A 21102-nucleotide genomic window follows, 5' to 3' on the forward strand; every position below is an offset into this window, starting at 1 on the left:
TAAGCTTCTTTTTCCTTTTTTCATTTCATGGTTCCAACAGAACTCAAATGAAACTGATACAGAAAAAATGCAGTAAAAAACCTGAATACACGCAAAGAAAAATAACAATAAAGATAAAAATATCTCGAATAATGAAAAAAAAAAGTTTCCTTCGTCAACTGAAGGACAAATAAGAAACGGAATTCGTTGGTAGCCCTAATTGGGAGCGTTGACAATGGGTAATTCCGCTAATTAAATTAAAAAGAATATTCAACGTGAAAACAGTACGACCGTCAAGCTTGGCAATCTCGCGGACAATCTTGCCTATTGCCAAATAAATAAATGAAAAAACAAATGCCACTTTTCCTGGTGGGACCTTGAAAAGTTTGGGGAAATAAAAAACGAAAAATCAATCAAAATGAATTCGGCAAATAAGAGAAACAGTTCTTCAAACGATTCTGCCAAGCCACAATGGGAAAACACCAACTAAGCAGAAATGGCGCCAAAAATGGCGAAATGTGGCCGAAAAAAAAACAGACTGAGCGAGAGAGGGGGGGGGGGGGTCCAGATTTCGGGCGCTTATGAAACGTCAGCGTTAGATGACACATGCAAAACGATAGCAAAATAATATCCGAAAACTGACCTAGAAATTGAGCAGAGAACCCATTCCGCTATGAATAGCATCCAAACGCAGCACAGCCATCGATGAACTATCTGGTTTACACAGGACGACAGAGTCGTAGATGCCACATTCCTGTCAAGGACATCAGCTGATTTTCGATCAGCCGCCCGTCTTGCCATCGCCGTTTTTCTTTTTTCTTTCTAGTCAGCCTTAAGCTAAGTGGTGCACTACATGAATAAAAACCAAATCTACAGATTGTTCAGCAGCAATTCCAATCTACGTCGTCCATTGCCTCAAATTACGCTTGAGACGTCTGATTTGAACACTTCATTGTTGCAGCGGAATATGGCTGAAAACAAAATGCAAACAGAAATTGAGACGAGTAGAAACCGACACATCACACATCCTACGTGGATGTCAGCGGAAAAGACAATGGATGAAACTGATGTGCTGGTGAGCACAATTTAGCGCCTTTTTTTTTACCCCCACCCCAGCTACTAGACAGCATTGCCAACTCACCCTACGAACAAAATAAAACAGTTATTCTGAAAAAATGGCAATCGAAATATGAAATGTTGGATTGAATTTCATGTTGTGAATTGAATTTGAATTGAATTTAAAAATTGTGGATCACGTTTTACAGCTGATGACTTTTGAAAATATCAACAACAAACAGCGTTGCATTGGCCAAACCAATGACACAATTCAAAAGAATCGATTACTAGGAAAAATAGGGTAAAAATTATTGCCCATTTTATTTTTCTATCACTAAAATAGCCCATCCACGTTGAAGCCTTAAAAAACAGCCCCTAACTCATAGATAGTTGAAAATCGTTGTTTAAAAGGTTGGGGGCCAAAATGCGTCAACACACGTCAAGGTAAGTGGATTGGCTAACAGAAAAATCCCGGCTGATAAATAGAAAACTTAATGATCGTTCCCAGTCAACTGTCACAGGTATCGGGCTGGCATTAACAGGATGATAAATAAACAGTTTAATCGGTTTTTTTGCAGAATAGTCAAAACGTGTAGAAAATAACTCCAATAATATTTTAAAAAATGTTATGAAATAATTAACCGGTTAATGCAGTTCAGATTTCCGGAACGCGATTATCGGAATTAGTTGAATCGCGTATTCAAAACGCGGAACATCCTCTGCTAAAAGGACAATCAAAGGACAAAGTTTAAAAACCAAGCAAATAAAGGCGAAAAAGCAGGATGGGACACACACTTGGTCATTGATACGGATAGGGGCGCATTTTTGGTGATGACTACAGGAAGATAAACATATTTGAGTTGTACGGGGTAAGATAAAACATTATCAACTAAAGGCGTTGGTCATTTGCGGGGGTCTAGAAGGAAACCATCGCAACAACGCCATTCGAAAACTGTACATTGCGAGACGATTCAGTTGTCTTGTATTTGGTGAGTATCGAAAACATGGCGGCTGGTCCAGGTGAAGTGTTTGAAGAAAAGTTCGGAGTTCGCGATGTTGAAACGAAGAGAGTTCGAGTACATCGTACCCACAAAAGTAAAGAAGTAGAAGCTTTGCTAAAGTTAGATCATCCAAACATCGCCAAGCTTCTTCACTGTGAAAGTGACGATGAGTATAGGTTGGACATTTCTTATTGTTTTCAATAGCAATACAATATCAATAATGATTGGATTTTGTTTTCGCTACCGTGTTACCAGGTACTATGCATTGGGTCCGTGTTTGGCCACTTTAGATCAGCTGTTCTTGAAGTCGGATGATGCAAGAAAATACAAGGGACATATGCCACATCATATCGATGGCTTGCTGCAATTAGCTTCTGGTCTCGAATACATCCATTCAAAGGATTTAGTTCATGGAGACATCAAACCAGAAAATGTCCTGATTGTGGAGGGATCTGCTGGCCAAGATGAGATAACCCTCAAATGGACAAATTTTGGACTGACCAGAAATATCAGTGAAGCAAGGCAAACTAATCCTTTCAGAAGAAATAGGGCATGGTTAGCCCCCGAGTTGCTTCAATTGACAAGACGTATGGAAAATGTAGACGAAACCGGTTATCAAGATAACGTCAAAAACGACGTTTTTGCCCTGGGACTTGTTTTCGGTAGTCTATTCTTGAACGGCGAACATCTCTACGGTTCCATCGAAAATGAAATTGCCGACAACATCGTTAAAGGAAATTCTATCAACATGCAAAGTAATGCCTGATATTCTATAAAGAAATTGTTTTCTGATTAAAAGAGTTTATTGTTTTTCTTAGAAATGGATGAAAAATTACGCGACTGTTACGGGAATGAGCTATTGGCACAAATGTTGAGAAACGACCCCAATGAAAGAATGACATCAAAAGAAGTAGTCGTTCAATTGCACTCGATCAAGGATAAGGTAAAATGAATTTAAATCGAGCAATCACGTTATCCACATGTCAAATTATTTAATTTAGCTCACTGAAAAAGAAAAAGAATTGCTTGAATTATGTGGGTGTGATTCGCGAGAGGATCTAACGGAAAAAATCAAAGAATTAATTCAGTTCGGAATTAACGTGAACGCAAAGGACAAGGACGGAAGGAATGCGCTCCATCTTTTGTGTCGGAACTATTTAAGCCCAAAATTAACCGTCGCAATTCAACTCGTAATCGGAAGCGGAATCGACGTGAATGCTAGGGACAACGACGGACTGAATGCCATTCATTCTTTGTGTCGATACAATTCAAGCCAAAACTTAATCGGCTCAATTCAAATCTTGATTCAATCGGAAATCGACGTGAAAGCAATAAGCAACGATGGATCAAATGCGCTCCATTTTTTGTGCCGAGACAATTCAAACCCAAATTTACTTGCCGCAGTTGCTATTTTCATTGAAGGCGGAGTGGATATGCAGGCAAAGGATAAAGATGGATGGAATGCCTTTCATTATTTACACAATAAAGATAAAAAGGAAAGGAAAATTTGGTTCGACCGCCAAAAACCAATAGGGGAAGGTGGTTTTGGGACGGTATTCAAAGGAAAGTTCGGAGATCGTGAAGTGGCAGTCAAAAGAGTTGTAATAGATCGTGTCGACAAAAGAGAAGAAGAAGCAATGCGAAAGTTAAATCATCCAAACATCGTCAAACTGCTTCACTGTGAAAAGGACAACGACTTTATGTGTGACACTTTTCTAATGGTTTTAAATAACAATATGATTACAAAATTGATTTGTTTTTTGTTTTCATGTTAAAGGTACTACGTATTGGAATTATGTGTCGCTTCTTTAGATCGATTTTTCCTGAAGGAGGATGATCCCAAAAAATATAAAGGACCAATGCCAGCTCCTATCGAAATGTTCCGTCAATTAGCTACAGGACTGGCATACATCCATTCAGAGAAATTAATTCATCGAGATATTAAACCGAAAAATATCCTCATTTCGTCTGGAAGATATGAAAATATAATAATGAAATGGTGTGGTTTTGGACTGGCCAAATCCGTAAACGAAAAGGGATATCACTCGTGGACTGGAGCGAGAGGAACGAGAACTTGGTACGCACCCGAAGTGCTGGAAAAACTCATCGACGAAGAAAATGCGGAAGACGAAGAGTTTTGGGGCACCGTCAAGGGCGACGTGTTTGTCCTCGGCCTCGTCTTCGGTTTTATTTTCTTGGAGGGAGAACATCTATTCGGTTCGATTGAAAAAGAAATTCACGATAACATAACTGGAGGACGTGCGGTGAATATGAAGAGTAATCCCAATTTTACTTCCATCCTATTTTATTCTTCTATTTATGAACACTTGGTTGCTTAATTCTAGAAATTGATGGCGAATTGCGCAAATATTATGAGAATGACTTACTAACGAAAATGTTGGAATACGATCCAGAAAAAAGAATGAATTCGGCACAAGTCGTCGAACAACTGGAATCCATCAAGACAAAGGTAATCTCATTTTTTTTTGTAAGTTAAGAAGTAGCAACCGAGACAATCGTAAATTTCTCGAATTTAGTTGACTGAAAAAGAAAAGGAATTTCGCCAACTTTGTGCTGAGTACTCATCGCCTGATCTACTCGGAAGAATAAACGACTTCATTTGCCTTGGAATCGATGTTAATGCAAAGGACGATGACGGACGGAATGCGCTCCACTATTTGTGTAGATCAAATTCAAGCCCAAATTTAATTGGCGCCATTCAACTCTTAATCCCACTGGGAATTGATGTGAATGCAAAGGACAATGATGGATGTAATGCGGTTCATCATTTGTGTGAATCAAATTCAAGCCCACATTTAAGTGACGCTATTAATCTTTTAATCCATCTGGGAATTGATGTGAATGCAAAGGACAATGATGGATGTAATGCGCTTCATCATATGTGTGAATCAAATTCAAGCCCACATTTAAGTGACGCTATTAAACTTTTAATCCAACTGGGAATTGATGTGAATGCAAAGAGTGATAATGGAATGAATGCGCTCCAATATTTGTGTGGATCAAATTCAAGCCCACATTTAATTGACGCCATTTCCGTCTTAATCCCACTGGGAATTGACGTGAATGCAAAGGACAATGCTGGATGTAATGCGCTTCATCATTTGTGTGAATCAAATTCAAGCCCACATTTAATTGACGCCATTCAACTCTTAATCCCACTGGGAATTGATGTGAATGCAAAAGACAAAAACGGATGCAATGCGCTCCATCATTTGTGTGAATCAAATTCAATCCCAAATTTAAATCGCGCCATTCAACTTTTGATCCAACTGGAAATTGACGTGAATGCAAAGGACAACGATGGATGCAATGCGCTTCATAATCTGTGTGATTCAAATACAAGCCCACATTTAATTGACGCCATTCAACTTTTAATCCCACTGGGAATTGATGTGAATGCAAAGGACAACGATGGATGTAATGCGCTTCATCATTTGTGTAAAGCAAGTTCAAGCCCACATTTAATTGACGCCATTTTGCTCTTAATCCAACTGGAAATTGATGTGAATGCCAAGGACAACGATGGATGTAATGCGCTTCATCATTTGTGTGAATCAAATTCAAGCCCACATTTAATTGAAACCATTCAACTCTTAATCACATTGGGAATTGATGAGAATGCAATGGACAATGATGGAAAGAATGCGCTCCATCATTTGTGTGGATCAAATTTAAGCACAAATTTAATTCACGCCATTTTGTTCTTAATCCAACTGGAAATTGATGTGAATGCAAAGGACAAATATGGAAAGAATGCGCTTCACTATTTGTGTAAATCAAATTCATGCCCAAATTTAATTGACGCCATTAAACTCTTAATACCACTGGGAATTGATGTGAATGCAAAGGACGATTGGGGAAAGAATGCGCTCCATCATTTGTGTAAATCAAAATCAAGCCCAAATTTAATTGACGCCATTCAACCCTTAATCCAACTGGGAATTGATGTGAATGCAAAGGACAATGATGGAATGAATGCGCTGCATCATTTGTGTATATCAAATTCAAGTCCAAATTTGATTGACGCCATTCAACCCTTAATCCAACTGGGAATCGATGTCAATGCAAAGGACTCTACTTGGGAACGCAATGCGCTCCATTATTTGTGTCGTTACTATTCAAATCCAAAATTAACCGATGCAATTCAACTCGTAATCGAAAGCGGAATCGATGTGAACGCAAAGGACAAAGACGGAAGAAATGCGCTCCATCTTTTGTGTCGTTACTATTCAAACCCAGAATTAATTGACGCAATTCAACTCTTAATCGAAAGCGGAATCGACGTGAATGGAAGGGACAACGATGGAATGAATGCCATTCATTATTTGTGTCAATACCATTCGAGCCAAAACCTAATTTACGCAATTCAAATCTTGATTCAATCCGGAATCGACGTGAAGGCAAAAAGCACCGATGGATTAAATGTGCTCCTTTATTTATGTCGAGATAATTCAAACCCAAATTTACTTGACGCAGTTGCTATTTTCATTGAAGTTGGAGTGGATATGCAGGCAAAGGACAAAGATGGATGGAATGCCTTTCATTATTTACACAATAAAGATAAGAAGGACAAAGATGGGTGGAATGCGTTGTATTACTTGTACAAGAAAATGAATAAAGAAATGAAAATTTGGTTCGACCGCCAAAAACCAATAGGGGAAGGTGGTTTTGGTACGGTATTCAAAGGAAAGTTCGGAGATCGTGAAGTGGCAGTCAAAAGAGTTCTAATATATCGAGCCAAGGAAATAGAAGAAGAAGCAATGCTAAAGTTAAATCATCCAAACATCGTCAAACTTCTTCACTGTGAAAAGGACAACGACTTTATGTATGACATTTTTTCTGGTTTTAAATAACAATATGATTTAAAACTTGATTTGTTTTTCTTTTGTTATCGTATAAAAGGTACTACGTGTTGGAATTGTGTGTCGCTTCATTAGATCAACTTTTCCTGAAATCGTATGATCCCAAAAAATACAAAGGACCTATGCCACGACAAAACGAAATTTTCTGTCAATTGGCTACAGGCCTGGCATACATCCATTCAAACGGTTTAATTCATCGAGATATTACACCGAGAAACATCCTCATTATGCGAAAGCCTGGAGAAGATGAAGAGATAATAATCAAATGGTCTGATTTTGGACTGGCCAAATCCGTAAACGAAAAGGGATATCATTCGTGGTCTGGAGTGAGAGGAACCAAAACTTGGTACGCACCCGAAGTGCTGGAAAAACTCATCAACGAAAAAAAGGCGAAAAATGAAGAGTTTTGGGGAACGGTCAAGAGCGATGTGTTTGTCCTCGGCCTCATCTTCGGTTATATTTTGTTGGAGGGAGAACATCTGTTCGGCTCAAGTGAAACAGAAATTCACGAGAACATAATTAGAAAACAAGCGGTGAATATGAAAAGTAATCCCAATTTACTTCCATACTATTTTACTTTTCTATTTATTAACACTTGGTTGCTTAAACCTAGAAATTAATGGCGAAGTGCGCAAATATTATGAGGATGACTTACTAACGAAGATGTTGGAAAACGAACCCCAAAAAAGAATTAGTTCGAAAGAAGTCGTCGATCAACTGGAATCCATCAAGAATAAAAGTAATATTATTCTTTTTATATAAGTGAGGAAGTATCAACCAAGACAATAGAAACTTTCTCCAATTTAGCTGCCTGAAAAAGACGACGAATTTCGCAAACTTTGTGCGGTTTACTCTTCCCCTGATCTAGTAGGAAGAACAAAAATATGACTGCATCGCCATGACGTTTTCTTTTTTGATTGTCCCTTTAGTCTAGTTGATTGCAAATGCAAACGCCTTTAAAATAAAAGACAATTTCAAATGATAAAAACTAGCAGGTGATTCGCTATTGGTTCAACAACCTTTTTTTCTCTTTGGAAAACTATTTCATTGCAAGCTTTCTAGCAAAACTCTGGGACTGGGACTGATATACGAAAACAATCAGTGCAGTAAAGAACATGAGAAAACGCTGAAAAAATAAAAATACTGAAAAAAAAGTCAAGTCAAATACAACGCACCAGACGTGGTGTTGGGGACTGTTGTAAATCTATTGATGTGACACATGTAAGCGAAGAAAGCAAGGCCATGGTTATCCCTTGCTAACGCGTAAAAGAGGAAATGACATAATATTCACTTATGCAAAGGTGAAATGGTAAGAACCGGTGTTTCGATTAGGCAAGTTTTTTTCTTCAACTAACGAACAAACAAGTAACCGCTTTTCTTGGTAGAGCTAACGGCGGGTGTTAAACAATTCCGTAATCCAAATTAAAAAAGAAAATTGCACGTGAAAACAGTACGACCGGCAAACTTGACAACTTCTCGGACAACCAAATTTGTTCTTGCCAGCTGTGTTGTAATGTTGCAACAACAACTAAACATTGAAAAGTGCTGTATATAAACGGGTTTTTAGGCCATTCACCACTTGTCGTTGTTGAAAAACTAAATCCTCATTTACAGAATGATTCTTCCATGATAGAACGATAGAACAAAATGAAACTCAATAGCCAACAAATCAGTTTTGATAAATTGTCAAAATGGAGCTTAAATGTGCCAACTCAATTCGTAGTGCAAATAACAGCACGGCATCATTTTTTAAAACACCCGTATTATATGACTGACAATCTGTTTTTAGCCAAACCATCTGCTAATATACCCGTCATGATTTTTTAAACGAGCAGACATATACCGAGAAAACGAGAAAATGCCACTTTTACTGGAATGACCTTCAAAAGTTTGGGAAAAACGAAAAATGAATCAAATGAAATCGGCAACAAATTGAGACAGTTATTCAAACGATTTTGACAAGCCCTCTAATGATGGCTTGGCGAAGAAAATTTGATTGGGAAAGCAGTTCATCTTTCCCCATTTCTAACTAAAACACAGACCGCTGGCATTGTGAGTCAGTTGGAGCAATACAATGTTACCAATACCCCTCACTCTATGACGCCATCGAAGCAGAAGTGGCGCCAAAAATGGCGAAATGTGGCCAGAAAAGAATAGAATGAAAGGCAATGCCTACCATTTGTGGGAGGCAAAAAGACGGATTCAGTGCATCCTTAAACTGCAGCATACTCAAAAAAAATCCAAAGAAGAAAAAAAAAACGAAAACGATTGCAAATTGAAGATAACAGTCAAACCACGAGAGGCGAGAGATGGGATTTTGGGCGCTTCTGAAACGTCACAGTATGAGGACGCATGCAAAAAGAAAGCAAAAGATAACAAAAAACTGACCTGGAAATGGAGCAGAGAACTTCCTCCGTTATGAATTGGATTCAAACGCAGCACAGCCATCGATGGTTGACGATCTGGTTTACACTGGCCGATTGGGTAGTGGTTGCTGCATCCCCGTCGAGGGCGCCAATTGTCTCTCGATCAGCTGACCGTCTTCGCCGTTTTTCTTTTTTCACTCTAGTCAGTCCTCCACTAAATGATACAATACATGAATAAGTTCCAGTCTACAGATTGTTTAGAAGCAATGCATCCAGTTGGTCCACTGGCTCAATTTACACTTGATACATCATGTGATTTCAACACTTAATTGTTGCAGCTAAATGTGGCTGAACCGTCTCACTCTCCACACAAAAGTGAGTGGGGTCGACACGTAAGACATCCTCCGTGGATGTCAGCGAAAATGGGTAAGATGACGCTGATGTACTGGTGAGCACAATTTCGCGCTTTTTTACCCCCACCCCAACTACTAGACAGCATTGCCAACTCACCCTACGAACAAAATAAAACAGTTATTCTGAAGAAATGGCAATCGAAATATGAAATGTTGGATTGAATTTCATATTGGGAATTGAATTAAAGAATTGTGGATCAGGTTTTGCAGCTGATGATTTTTGAAGATATCAACAACAAACAGCGTTGCATTGGCCAAACCAATGCCACAATTCAGAAGAATCGATTATTAGGAAACAGAGTAAAAAGAAAGAATGCAAGAAGAAAACATAATTTCATTCTTCTTCATTTCCAGTACGAATTTTAATCCTAAAAAGAAACGGGGATGGCAAAAATATGGGTAGCAATTAAATTGAATGAGATTCATACATGTGCTGGAAGTTTAAAGTGGATATCCTGTTTTAGCCAAATAGAGCTCAATCACACATGCAATTTGTGTAGATGTCAGCTCTTCCAATAGTCAATCCTCGAGGTTCAATGGTCGATCCTGTACTTCAAATGGCTTGTTCCCACTCCACGTCACAGACAACTGTAAATATTATTTTTTTTAAACGAATGAACTACAAACTTTGTGAATCACATGGGATTTGCTGAGCAAGAAGGTAATTATATTTACTGAATTTTTCTTCAAGCTGATTCCAGCACACAAGATTCATTTTCTTTCCACTGTTTAAATGTATGTATGTGCTGGACAAAGATTCCATCTGCGCCCTACAAAAAAAAAGTAGAAAGAACACAGAAATTTTTAAACAGAGAAATTTATCTGTACCAAACTAATAGAAAAAAAAATAAAGATAAACCCATATTTAAATTACAGCGAGAGAAAAAACAATGACTTAATTAAACTAGCAAATTTGCAAATGCATTTTTAACGGGTTGTTCATTAAAATCAGATAACACAAAATGCTAGTTTTGGGCCAGCTGGTAGAAAATTCCTTAAATTTTGGGCATCTAAAACTCTTCCATGTTTGATGGAACGTCAATATTGCCCATTTTAGTTTTCTATCAATAAAAATAGCCCATCCACGTTGAAGCCTTAAAAACAGACCCTATTTTGTAAAAAGTTGTAAATCGTTGTTTAAATGATTGGGGACCAAAATGCGTCATCACGCATCAAGATAAGTGGATTGTCTAACAGAAAATTCCCGGCTGATAAATTGAAAATTTTGTTATTGTTGCCAGTCAGCGGCAACAGATATCGGGCTGTCATTAACAGGTTGAAAAATAAGTGTTTACAATTTTATCAAATTTCTTTGTAGATAAGTCAAAATGTGCACAAAAACAAAATGCAGTTCCTTTCGTCGAAAAGCACCAACGGAACCAGTTGAATGTTAGATCGTGAATTTAAAACAGGGGAACGACTCCTGCCAACGGGAATAGCAAAAACAAAACAAACAAAAACAGTTCATCTATCGATACGCGATTAACGGAATCCGTTGAGTTATATCATGAATTAAAAATAGGGAAATGTTTCCTGTAACGAGGAGCAGCAAAATAAACAACAACAAAAAAAAACAAGCGAAAAAGGGGTTAGGGGAGGCACTTGGTTATCGATACGGATAGTGGCGTATTTTCGGTGATGACTACAGGAAAATAAAAACATTGTTGCCATGGTAATAAAGAGATAATGAATACATCCATAACCAAAAATGGAAATGCGTCATATCCAAAATTCTCAAAGGAAAATTGTAACTAAACAAAACGATAAAAGAAAGGCAGAGATGATCGAAGATTTTAAATTTATAATATGGAGCCAATGATACAAAACGGAATGCCGTGCTTATTCAGGATCGTTCATCGTTATTTTCTGTTAATCTCGAATCGTTGTGTAAGAAACGCTTTTCACAACAGGTAAACTTGGCCAGTAGATTACACAGTTTTGTGATTGGTATTAAGATAAAACGTAATCAGCTAAAGACGTTGGTCGTTTGAGAAGGTACAAAAGGAAGCCATTGCAACAACGTCATTCGAAAACTGTACATTGTGGAACTATTCAATTCTCGTGTATTTGGGGAGTATCGAAAATATGGTGGATGGTTTAAGTCAAGTGTTTGAAGGAAAGTTCGGAGTTGGTGATGTTGAAACGAAAATAGATTGAGTCCATCGTCATCACAAAAATAGAGAAGAAGAAGCTGGACGTGGATTGTGAATGCTGGAATTGAATGCGTTACATTAATTGTTTCAAACGATAACAAAGAATGAAAATTTGGATCGACCGTGAAAAACTATTAGGGGAAGGTGGCTTTGGTACGGTATACAAAGGGAAGTTATGGGATAATGATGGTGTGATATTTAAAGTGATTTTCGGAGGCCGTGAAGTGGCAGTAAAACGAGTTGAAAAACGATTTGCCAAAAATATAGAAGAAGAAGCAATGCTGAAGTTAGATCATCCAAACATCGTCAAACTTCTTTACTGTGAAAAGGACGAGAACTTTATGTATGACAATTTTTTGTGGTTTTAAATAGCAATAGGATTTCGTAATTGATTTGTTTTTTGTTTTCGTTTTCGTGTTACAGGTACTACGCATTGGAATTATGTGACGCTTCTTTAGATCAACTTTTCCTGGAAAAGGATGATCGCAAAAAATACAACGGAACTTTGCCACCTACTATCGAAATATTTCGTCAATTAGCTACAGGCCTGGCATACATCCATTCAGAGAAATTAATTCATCGAGACATTAAACCCCACAACATCCTCATTATGCAAAAGCCTGGAAAAATTGAAGAGATAATAATGAAATGGTCTGATTTTGGACTGGCCAAATCCGTAAACGAAAAGGGAAAACATTCGTGGACTGGAGTGAGAGGAACCAGAACTTGGTACGCACCCGAAGTGCTGAAAAAACTCATCGACGATGAAAAGTCGGAAAACGATGAATTTTGGGGCACCGTTAAGAGCGATGTGTTCGTCCTCGGCCTCGTCTACGGTTATATTTTTTTGGAGGGGGAACATCTATTCGGTTCAAGTGAACATAAAATTCACCAGAACATTATTGAAAAACATCCGGTGAATATGAAGAGTAATCACAATTAAATTTCATGTTATTTTACTCTTCTATTGATAAACACTTGTGGTGGATAAATTCTAGAAATTAATGTCGAAGTCCGCAAATTTTATGCGGATGACTTACTAACGAAAATGTTGGAACACGATCCGGGAAAAAGAATTGAATCGAAAGAATTGATCAACCAACTGGAATCCATCAAGGAAAACGTAATATATATTTTTTTAAGTTAGGAAGTAGCAACTTTGGCAATCCAATATTTTTCAAATTTAGTTGACTGAAAAAGAAAATGAATTTCACCAACTTTGTGCTCGTGACTCTTCGCCTGATCTAATAGGAAGAATTACCGACCTTATTCGTCTTGGAATCAATGTAAATTCAACGGACAGTCTTAAAAGGAATGCGCTCCATCATTTGTGTGAATTCAATTCAAGCCCGAAATTCATTGACGCCATTCAACTCTTAATCCAACTGGGAATTGATGTGAATGCAAAGGACATTTGGGGAATGAATGCGCTCCATTTTTTGTGTATATCAAATTCAAGTCCAAATTTAATTGGCGCCATTCAACTCTTAATCCAACTGGGAATTGATGTGAATGCAAAGGACAATGATGGAAGGAATGCGCTCCATAATTTGTGTATATCAAATTCAAGTCCAAAATTAATTGACGCCATTCAACTCTTAATCCAACAGGGAATTGATGTGAATGCAAAGAACAATTGGGGAGACAATGCGCTCCATTATTTGTGTAGATCAAATTCAAGCCCAAATTTAATTGACGCCATCCATTTCTTAATCCAACTGGGAATTGATGTGAATGCAAAGGGCCATTATGGACGTAGTGCGCTCCATTGTTTATGTGAATCAAATTCAAGCCCATATTTAATTGGCGCCATTGAACTCTTAATCCAACTGGGAATTGATGTGAATGCCAAGGGCAAAAATGGAAAGAATGCGCTCCATTATTTGTGTAAATCCAATTCAAGCCCAAATTTAATTGACGCCATTCAACTCTTAATCCAATTGGGAATTGATGTGAATGCAAAGGACAATGATGGAAGGAATGCGCTCCATAATTTGTGTATATCAAATTCAAGCCCAAATTTAATTAACGCCATTCAACTCTTAATCCAATTGGGGATTGATGTGAATGCAAAGGACAATAATGAAAAGACTGCGCTCCATTATTTGTGTGAATTCAATTCAAGCCCAAATTTAACTGACGCCATTCAACTATTAATCCCACTGGGAATTGATGTGAATGCAAAGGACAAATGGGGAAAGAATGTGCTCCATTATGTGTGTCATTCAAATTCAAGCTCAAATTTAATTAACGCCATTCAACTCTTAATCCAACTGGGAATTGATGTGAATGCAAAGGACGATGATGGAAAGACTGCGCTCCATTATTTGTGCGGATGGAATTCAAGCCCAAATTTAATTGACGCCATTCAACTGTTAATCCAACTAGGAAATCGTGTCATATCCAACGGCCACGATGCTCGAGCTTATTTACGCTATAATGACAAGATTAGCAACAAGGACGAAATCATAGAACTACTCGACGAAGCAGTTTTTTAGTTGAATTATAACTGGTTTCAGCACCTCAAAACCCTCGGAAAATTAAAATAAACCGACTGTCCCATATTCTGAATTATTTTACCTGTCGCTCATAGAAAACACAAAATTTTCACTCTCTTGGCTGTGTTACACAGATTGAATAACATTAACATTAAGCTCAAAGTTGATTGCAACTCATTTAGCAAACGACTTCAAAATGAAAGAAAGTATCAAACCATAAAAACCACCAGCTGATTCATCATCGGATCAACAAGCTTCTTTTCTCTTTGAAAAATTATTTCATTTCCACTTCTAAAGATACTTATACAGGAAAACAATCAGTGCAGTAGAGAACCTGAGTAAACGTTGGAAAAAAAAAATTATAAAAAAATCTCGAATGTTGAAAAAAAAACAGGCGGTAAGAGCGAAAATCATAAAAAATGAAGTCAAAAACAACGCACCAGACGTGGGATTAGAGCCGGTGGTAAATCTATTGGTGTGGCAAACGTAAGGAAAGAGAGCAAGGTCATGGTTATCCCTAACTAATGTGTAATGGAGAAAACGATATAATATTCAAGCACATGCAGATGTGAAATACTAAAAATCGGTGTTTCGGTTGAACAAGTTTTCTTCGTCAACTGAAGGACAAACAAGAAACCGCTGTACTTGAGAGAGCTTACTGGGACCATAAACGATTAACAATTCCCCTTGTCAAATTTAAAACGAATATTCAACATGAAAACAGTACGAAGGTCAAACTCGACCGTTAAATCTGTTCTTGCCAGCTTGTGGTAATGTTGCAACCACAACAACAAAAAAAGAGCTAAGGAAAACATTGAAAAATGCTGTCTCAAGGATTGTTAGGTTCTTCCATAAAAGAACAATGACACAACAAAATGAATCACCATGGCCTCAAGTCAGATTTAGCAAAATGCCAAGGTGTGTAGTTCACATGAACAGCACAGCCATTTAATAATTGGCTTAATAAGTATTGAAATGTTTTTTTTTTAAACCCTCATATTATAGAATGACAATCTCTGTCCATTTGTTTTGGCAAATCATCTGCTTACATACAGTCGAATACAAGATTTTTTTAAAAAGCAGACATCTACCGGGAAAATGCGAAAATGGCACTTTTCCTGGAGTGACCTTCAAAAGAATGGGAAAACAAAATGCGAAAATTCAATCAAATGTAGTCGGCAAGTAAGAGTGATTGTTCTTCAAACGATTCTGCCAAGCCATCTGATGATTTGGAAAACAACTAATCTTTCCCCATTTCTAACTGGAACACAGGACGCTTTCATTGTGGTGAGCAATACAATGTCAACAATTTCACCCTAGCTCTATGACGCCATCGAAGGAAAAATGGCGCGAAAAATGGCGAAATGTGGCCAGAAAAGAATAGACTGGAATGTAAGGCCGGCCATTAATTGGCGAAAAAAAAAGGATTCAGTACATTCTTAACTCGCATCATTTTCAACGATCTCTCATAAATCAATAGAAGAAAAGAAAAACGAAAGTAGTAACAATTCTGAAAATATCACAGCCAAACGACTTTTGGAGGGAAGGGTCGAAATTTTAGGCGCATCTGAAATGTTGGTGTGCGATGATACATGCAAAACGAAAGCAAAAGATAACAAATAAACTGACCTGGAAATAGAGTAGAGAACTTCTTTCACTATGAATTGCATTCGAGCGAAGCACAGCCATCGACGAACGATCTGGTTTACAGTGGGCGATTGGGTGGTAGTCGTTGCTGCTTTGCCGTCGAGGGCGCCAAATGATTCTCCATCAGCTGACCGTCTTACCATCGCCATTTTTTTTCTTTCTCTATAGTCAGTCCTGCACTAAATGATGCACTACATGAATAAGTTCCAGTCTACAGATTGTTTAGCAGAAATGCATCCAGGTGGTCCACTGCCTCAATTTGCACTATTTACATCATCTGATTTGAACACTTAATTGTTGCAGACAAATGTGGTTGAACTGTTTTACTCTCCACACAAAAGTGAGTGGAGTCGACAAGTCGCACATCCTTTGTGGATGTGTGTCTAAATGGCAGTGAGGCTGATGTGTTGGTGAGCACAATTCAGCGATTTTATAAACCCCCACCCCAGCTACTAGACAGCATTGCCAACTCACACTACGAACAAAATAAAACGGTTATTCCGAAAAAATAACAATCGAAATATGAAATGTTGGATTGAATTTCATATTGGGAATTGAATTAAAGAATTGTGGATCAGGTTTTGCAGCTGATGATTTTTGAAACCATCAACAACAAACAGCGTTGCACTGGCCAAACCAATGCCACAATTCAGAAGAATTGAATGAATGAATTCAGAAGAAAGAAAGAAATACATAAAACAACAAACACAATGAAAGGGTGATCGAGACTTTAAATTATTATTACAGATACAATAATGGCAAAAGGAATGCCATGCTTATATCAGGAACGTAAAGTTCATCATTATTTTCTGATAATCTCGAATCGTTGTGCAAGTGACGCATTTCACAACTGATAAACCTGGCCAGTAGATTACACAATATTGTGAAGTTCAAGATAATCGTTATCAGCTTAAAGCGTTGATCTTTTACATCTATCTAGAAGGAAGCCATCGGAACAACGCCATTCGAAAACTGTACATTGAGGAATTATTTAACTATCCTGCATTTGGAAAGTATCGAAAATATGGCGGGTGCTTTAGGCCAAGTGTTTGAAGGAAAGTTCGGAGTTCGCGACGTAGAAACAAAAATAGTTCGAGTACATCGTTTCCACAAAAGTAAAGAAGAAGAAGCTTTGCTAAAGTTAGATCATCCAAACATCGTCAAACTGCTTCACTGTAAAAGTGACGATGACCATATGTAAGTTCTTCTTGTTTTGAATAGGAAAACGATATCAACAATGATTTGATTTTGTTTTCGTTGCCATGTTACCAGGTACTATGCATTGGGACCGTGTTTGGCCACTTTAGATCAGCTGTTCTTGAAGTCGGATGATGCAAGAAAATACAACGGACGTATGCCACACCATGTCGATGGTCTGCTGCAATTAGCTGCTGGTCTCGAATACATCCATTCATATAATTTAGTTCATGGAGACATCAAACCAGAAAATGTCCTGATTGCGGAGGGATCTGCCGACCAAGATGAGATAACCCTCAAATGGGCAAATTTTGGACTGATAAGAACTGTCAGTGAAGCAAGGCAAAATAGTCCTCTTGGGAGCAATACATATCAGCAATACATATCAGAAGAAATAAGGAATGGTTAGCCCCCGAGTTGCTTCAGTTGACCACTTTAGGAAACGTAGATGAATACAGCTATGAAGATGGCATCAAGCACGACGTGTTTGCACTGGGACTTGTTTTCGGTAGTCTACTCTTGAACGGCGAACATCTCTACGGTTCCACCGAAAATGAAATTACCGACAACATAGTTAAAAGAAATCCCATTAACATGCAAAGTAATACCTGATATACTATAATGATACTGTTTTCTGATTAAAAGAGTGATTCTTTTACTTAGAAATGGATGGAAAATTACGCGACTGTTACGAAATTGACCTATTGGGAAAAATGTTGAAAAACGACCCCGTTGGAAGAACGAAATCAAAGGAAGCAGTCGTACAATTACACTCGATCAAGGAAAAGGTATAATGAATTTAAAACAAGCCGAGTAATCGCATTATACAAATGCCAATTTATGCAATTTAGCTCACTGGAAAAGAAAAAGAATTGCTTGAATTGTGTGGGGTTGATTCACGATTGGATTTAACGGGAAAAATCAAAGAACTAATCCAGTTCGGAATTAATGTGAACGCAAAGAACAAAGACGGAACGAATGCGCTTCATCTTTTGTGTCGTTACTATTCAAACGAAAAATTAACCGACGCAATTCAACTCGTAATCGAAAGCGGAATCGACGTGAACGCAAGGGACAACGATGGAATGAATGCCATTCATTATTTGTGTCGATACCATTCAAGCAAAAACTTAATCAACGCAATTCAAATCTTGATTCAATTCGGAATCGACGCAAAGGCAAAAACCAACGATGGATCAAATGCGATCCATTATTTATGTCGAGACAATTCAACCCCAAATTCAGTCGACGCAATTGATATTTTGATTGAAGTCGGAGTTGATATGCAGGCAAAGGACAACGCTGGATGGAATGCGTTGTACTATTTGCAAAATAAAGTTAAGAAAGAGATGAAAATTTGGTTCGACCGTAATAAACCAATAGGGAGCGGTGGCTTTGCTACGGTATACAAAGGGAAGTTCGGAGGTCGTGAAGTGGCAGTAAAAAGAGTTGAAATCAGTCGTGTCCACAAAAGGGAAGAAGAAGCAATGCTAAAATTAGATCATCCAAACATCGTCAAACTCCTTTACTGTGAAAAGGACTCGGACTTTATGTATAGACTTTGTTTTCTGGTTTTAAATAACAATATGATTTCAAAATTGATTTTTTTTTTTCGTTATCGCGTTAAAGGTACTACGCATTGGAATTATGTGTCGCTTCCTTAGAACAACTTTTCCCGCAGTCGGATAACCTCAAAACATACGATAGATCCATGCTTTGCATTTTCCGTCAATTAGCTACAGGCCTGGCATACATCCATTCGAAGAATTTAATTCACCGAGACATTAAACCGAGCAACGTCCTTATCATGCAAATGCCTGGAAAAAATGAAGAGATAATAATCAAATGGTCTGATTTTGGATTGGCCAAATCCATAAACGAAAAGGGATATCACTCGTGGTCTGGAGTGAGAGGAACCAGAACTTGGTACGCACCCGAAGTGCTGGAAAAACTCATCAACGAAAAAAAGGCGGAAAACGACGAGTTTTGGGGCACCGTCAAGAGCGATGTGTTTGTCCTCGGCCTAGTCTTCGCTTATCTTTTCTTGAAGGGAGTACATCTATTCGGTGCAACCGAAAAAGAAATTCACAATAATATAATTGGAGAACGTTCTGTGAATATGAAGAGTAATTCCAATTTAATTCCATATTATTCTACTTTTCTATTGATGAACACTTTGTTGCTTAATTCTAGAAATTGATGGCGAATTGCGCAAATATTATGAGAATGACTTACTAAAGAAAATGTTGCAATACGATCCGGAAAAAAGAATAAGTTCAACAGAAGTCTTCGAACAACTGGAATCCATCAAGAATAAAGTAATATTATTTTTTTGTTTTGAAATTTAGGAACTAGCAACCTACATAATCGAACATTTCTCCAATTTAGCTGATTGAAAAAGAAGGAGAATTTCACAAAATTTGTGCTTTTGACCCTTCGCCTGATCTCGTAGAAAAAATCAACGCTTTGATTCGCCTTGGAATCGATGTGAATGCAAAGGACAAGAATGGAACGAACGCTCTCCATCATTTGTGTAACAGCAACTCAAGCCCAAATGTAATTGAAGCCATTCAATTCTTGAGCGACAACGGAATTGATGTGAATGCTAAGGACAAAAAAGGACAGAATGCGCTCCATCATTTGTGTCAATCAAATTCAAGCCCAAATTTAATTGGCGCCATTCAACTCTTAATCCAACTGGGAATTGACGTGAATGCAAAGGACAATTCGGGACAGAATGCGCTCCATCATTTGTTTAGTTTCCTCTCGAAATCAAAAATATTTGACGGCAGTCAAATATTAACCGAACTGGGACTTGATGCGAATGTTAAACACAGATTAAGCGAGGATGAGCTGAAACATATGACTATATTCGATTCAGGCTCAAATTTATTTGGCGGCAAGGAACCTTTATCCCAACTGGGATTGGATGTGAACGCAAAGGACTGTTCTAAAACGAATACGCTCCAATATTTGCATGAATTCAATTCAGGCTCAAAAATAATTGACGCCATTCAACTCTTAATCAAACTGGGAATCGATGTGACCGCAAAGGACGCTTTAGGACAGAATGCCCTTCATCGTTTGTGTCAATTCTACTCAAAATCGAATATAATTGAAATCATTAAACTTTTAAGTGGCAACGGGCTTGACGTGAATGCAGTGGACGGAAAAGGACAGAACGCGCTCCATTATTTGTGTCTATTGAATTCAAGCCCAACTTTAATTGACGCCATTCAACTTTTTATCCAACTGGGAATTGATGTGAATGCAAACGACTCTGATGGAAGGAATGCGCTCCATCATTTGTGTACAATAAATCCAAGGTCAAATTTAATTGTCGCCATTCCCCTCTTAACCAAACTGGGAACTCGTGTGATAGCCAATGGTCATGATGCACGAAGTAATTTACGAGATAATTTTATGATTAGCAACAAGGACGAAATCCTAAAACTACTCGACGCAGCACTTCTTCTTTGAATCATAACTCGTTTCAAGGCGATGCAATGCGCTTTGACGACGGAAATTTCAAATACGGCTACTACCGCATAGTCTAAATTCTTTTATCTTTTACCCCTGGAAAGAGAAATTTCCCGCTTTCTTGTCTGTTTTACTTAGGATGGACTGATTTCACTTTCAGAAATAAAAAAATGTCTGCATCGCCGTTGTCTTGTCAATTTATTATTCCGTTAGCCAAGTTGATTGCGACTCATTCGACAATTCAAAAATTCTATGTGGGCAAACGACTTGAAAATGAAAGAAAGAATCAAAGCATAAAATACGGCAGATGATTCAATTTGCGTTCTACAAGCCCCTTTTCTCTTTGGAAAAGTATGTCATTTCATTTAAGCTTCTAGCAAAACTGTAATGGAACTGATACAGGAAAACAATCAGAGCAGTAAAGAATGA

General features: G+C 37.9%; 4 protein-coding genes across 4 annotated transcripts in view; 3 read left to right on the forward strand and 1 right to left on the reverse strand.

Annotated features, from left to right (window-relative positions):
- Positions 1 to 21102, reverse strand: part of LOC130694048 (vascular endothelial growth factor receptor 1-like) — an 81301-nt gene that overhangs the window by 16350 nt on the left and 43849 nt on the right. The window lies entirely within an intron of this gene.
- Positions 1 to 21102, forward strand: part of LOC130694044 (uncharacterized) — a 73745-nt gene that overhangs the window by 15896 nt on the left and 36747 nt on the right. The window contains 4 exon segments of the mRNA XM_059495527.1: positions 3038 to 3738; positions 3814 to 4313; positions 4382 to 4506; positions 4574 to 6882. Coding sequence (XP_059351510.1) covers positions 3038 to 3738; positions 3814 to 4313; positions 4382 to 4506; positions 4574 to 6882 — 3635 coding nt within the window.
- Positions 2012 to 21102, forward strand: part of LOC130694050 (death-associated protein kinase 1-like) — a 49764-nt gene continuing 30673 nt past the window's right edge. The window contains exons 1-2 of the mRNA XM_059495528.1: positions 2012 to 2212; positions 2292 to 2791. Of these exons, the coding sequence (XP_059351511.1) occupies positions 2040 to 2212; positions 2292 to 2791 (673 nt within the window). The 5' untranslated portion in view covers positions 2012 to 2039. The remainder of the gene's footprint in view (positions 2213 to 2291; positions 2792 to 21102) is intronic.
- On the forward strand, positions 11749 to 14380 carry LOC130694052 (putative ankyrin repeat protein RF_0381). Its single transcript, XM_057517195.2, has 4 exons — positions 11749 to 12194; positions 12275 to 12780; positions 12850 to 12974; positions 13039 to 14380. Exons 1-4 carry the CDS (start codon positions 11956 to 11958, stop codon positions 14347 to 14349), a joined length of 2181 nt encoding a protein of 726 aa, XP_057373178.1. The 5' UTR covers positions 11749 to 11955; the 3' UTR covers positions 14350 to 14380.

Source organism: Daphnia carinata, chromosome 6, assembly GCF_022539665.2.
Source record: "Daphnia carinata strain CSIRO-1 chromosome 6, CSIRO_AGI_Dcar_HiC_V3, whole genome shotgun sequence".
NCBI classification, from domain to species: domain Eukaryota; kingdom Metazoa; phylum Arthropoda; class Branchiopoda; order Diplostraca; family Daphniidae; genus Daphnia; species Daphnia carinata.

Excerpts from the sequence above, each read along its gene's own strand:
- LOC130694052 (XM_057517195.2), top strand. The coding sequence starts at position 11,956 with ATGAAAATTTGGATCGACCGTGAAAAACTATTAGGGGAAGGTGGCTTT. Across the intron at positions 12,781-12,849 it reads ACATCCGGTGAATATGAAGA|AAATTAATGTCGAAGTCCGC; the intron begins GTAATCACAATT and ends GATAAATTCTAG. Across the intron at positions 12,975-13,038 it reads TGGAATCCATCAAGGAAAAC|TTGACTGAAAAAGAAAATGA; the intron begins GTAATATATATT and ends TTTCAAATTTAG.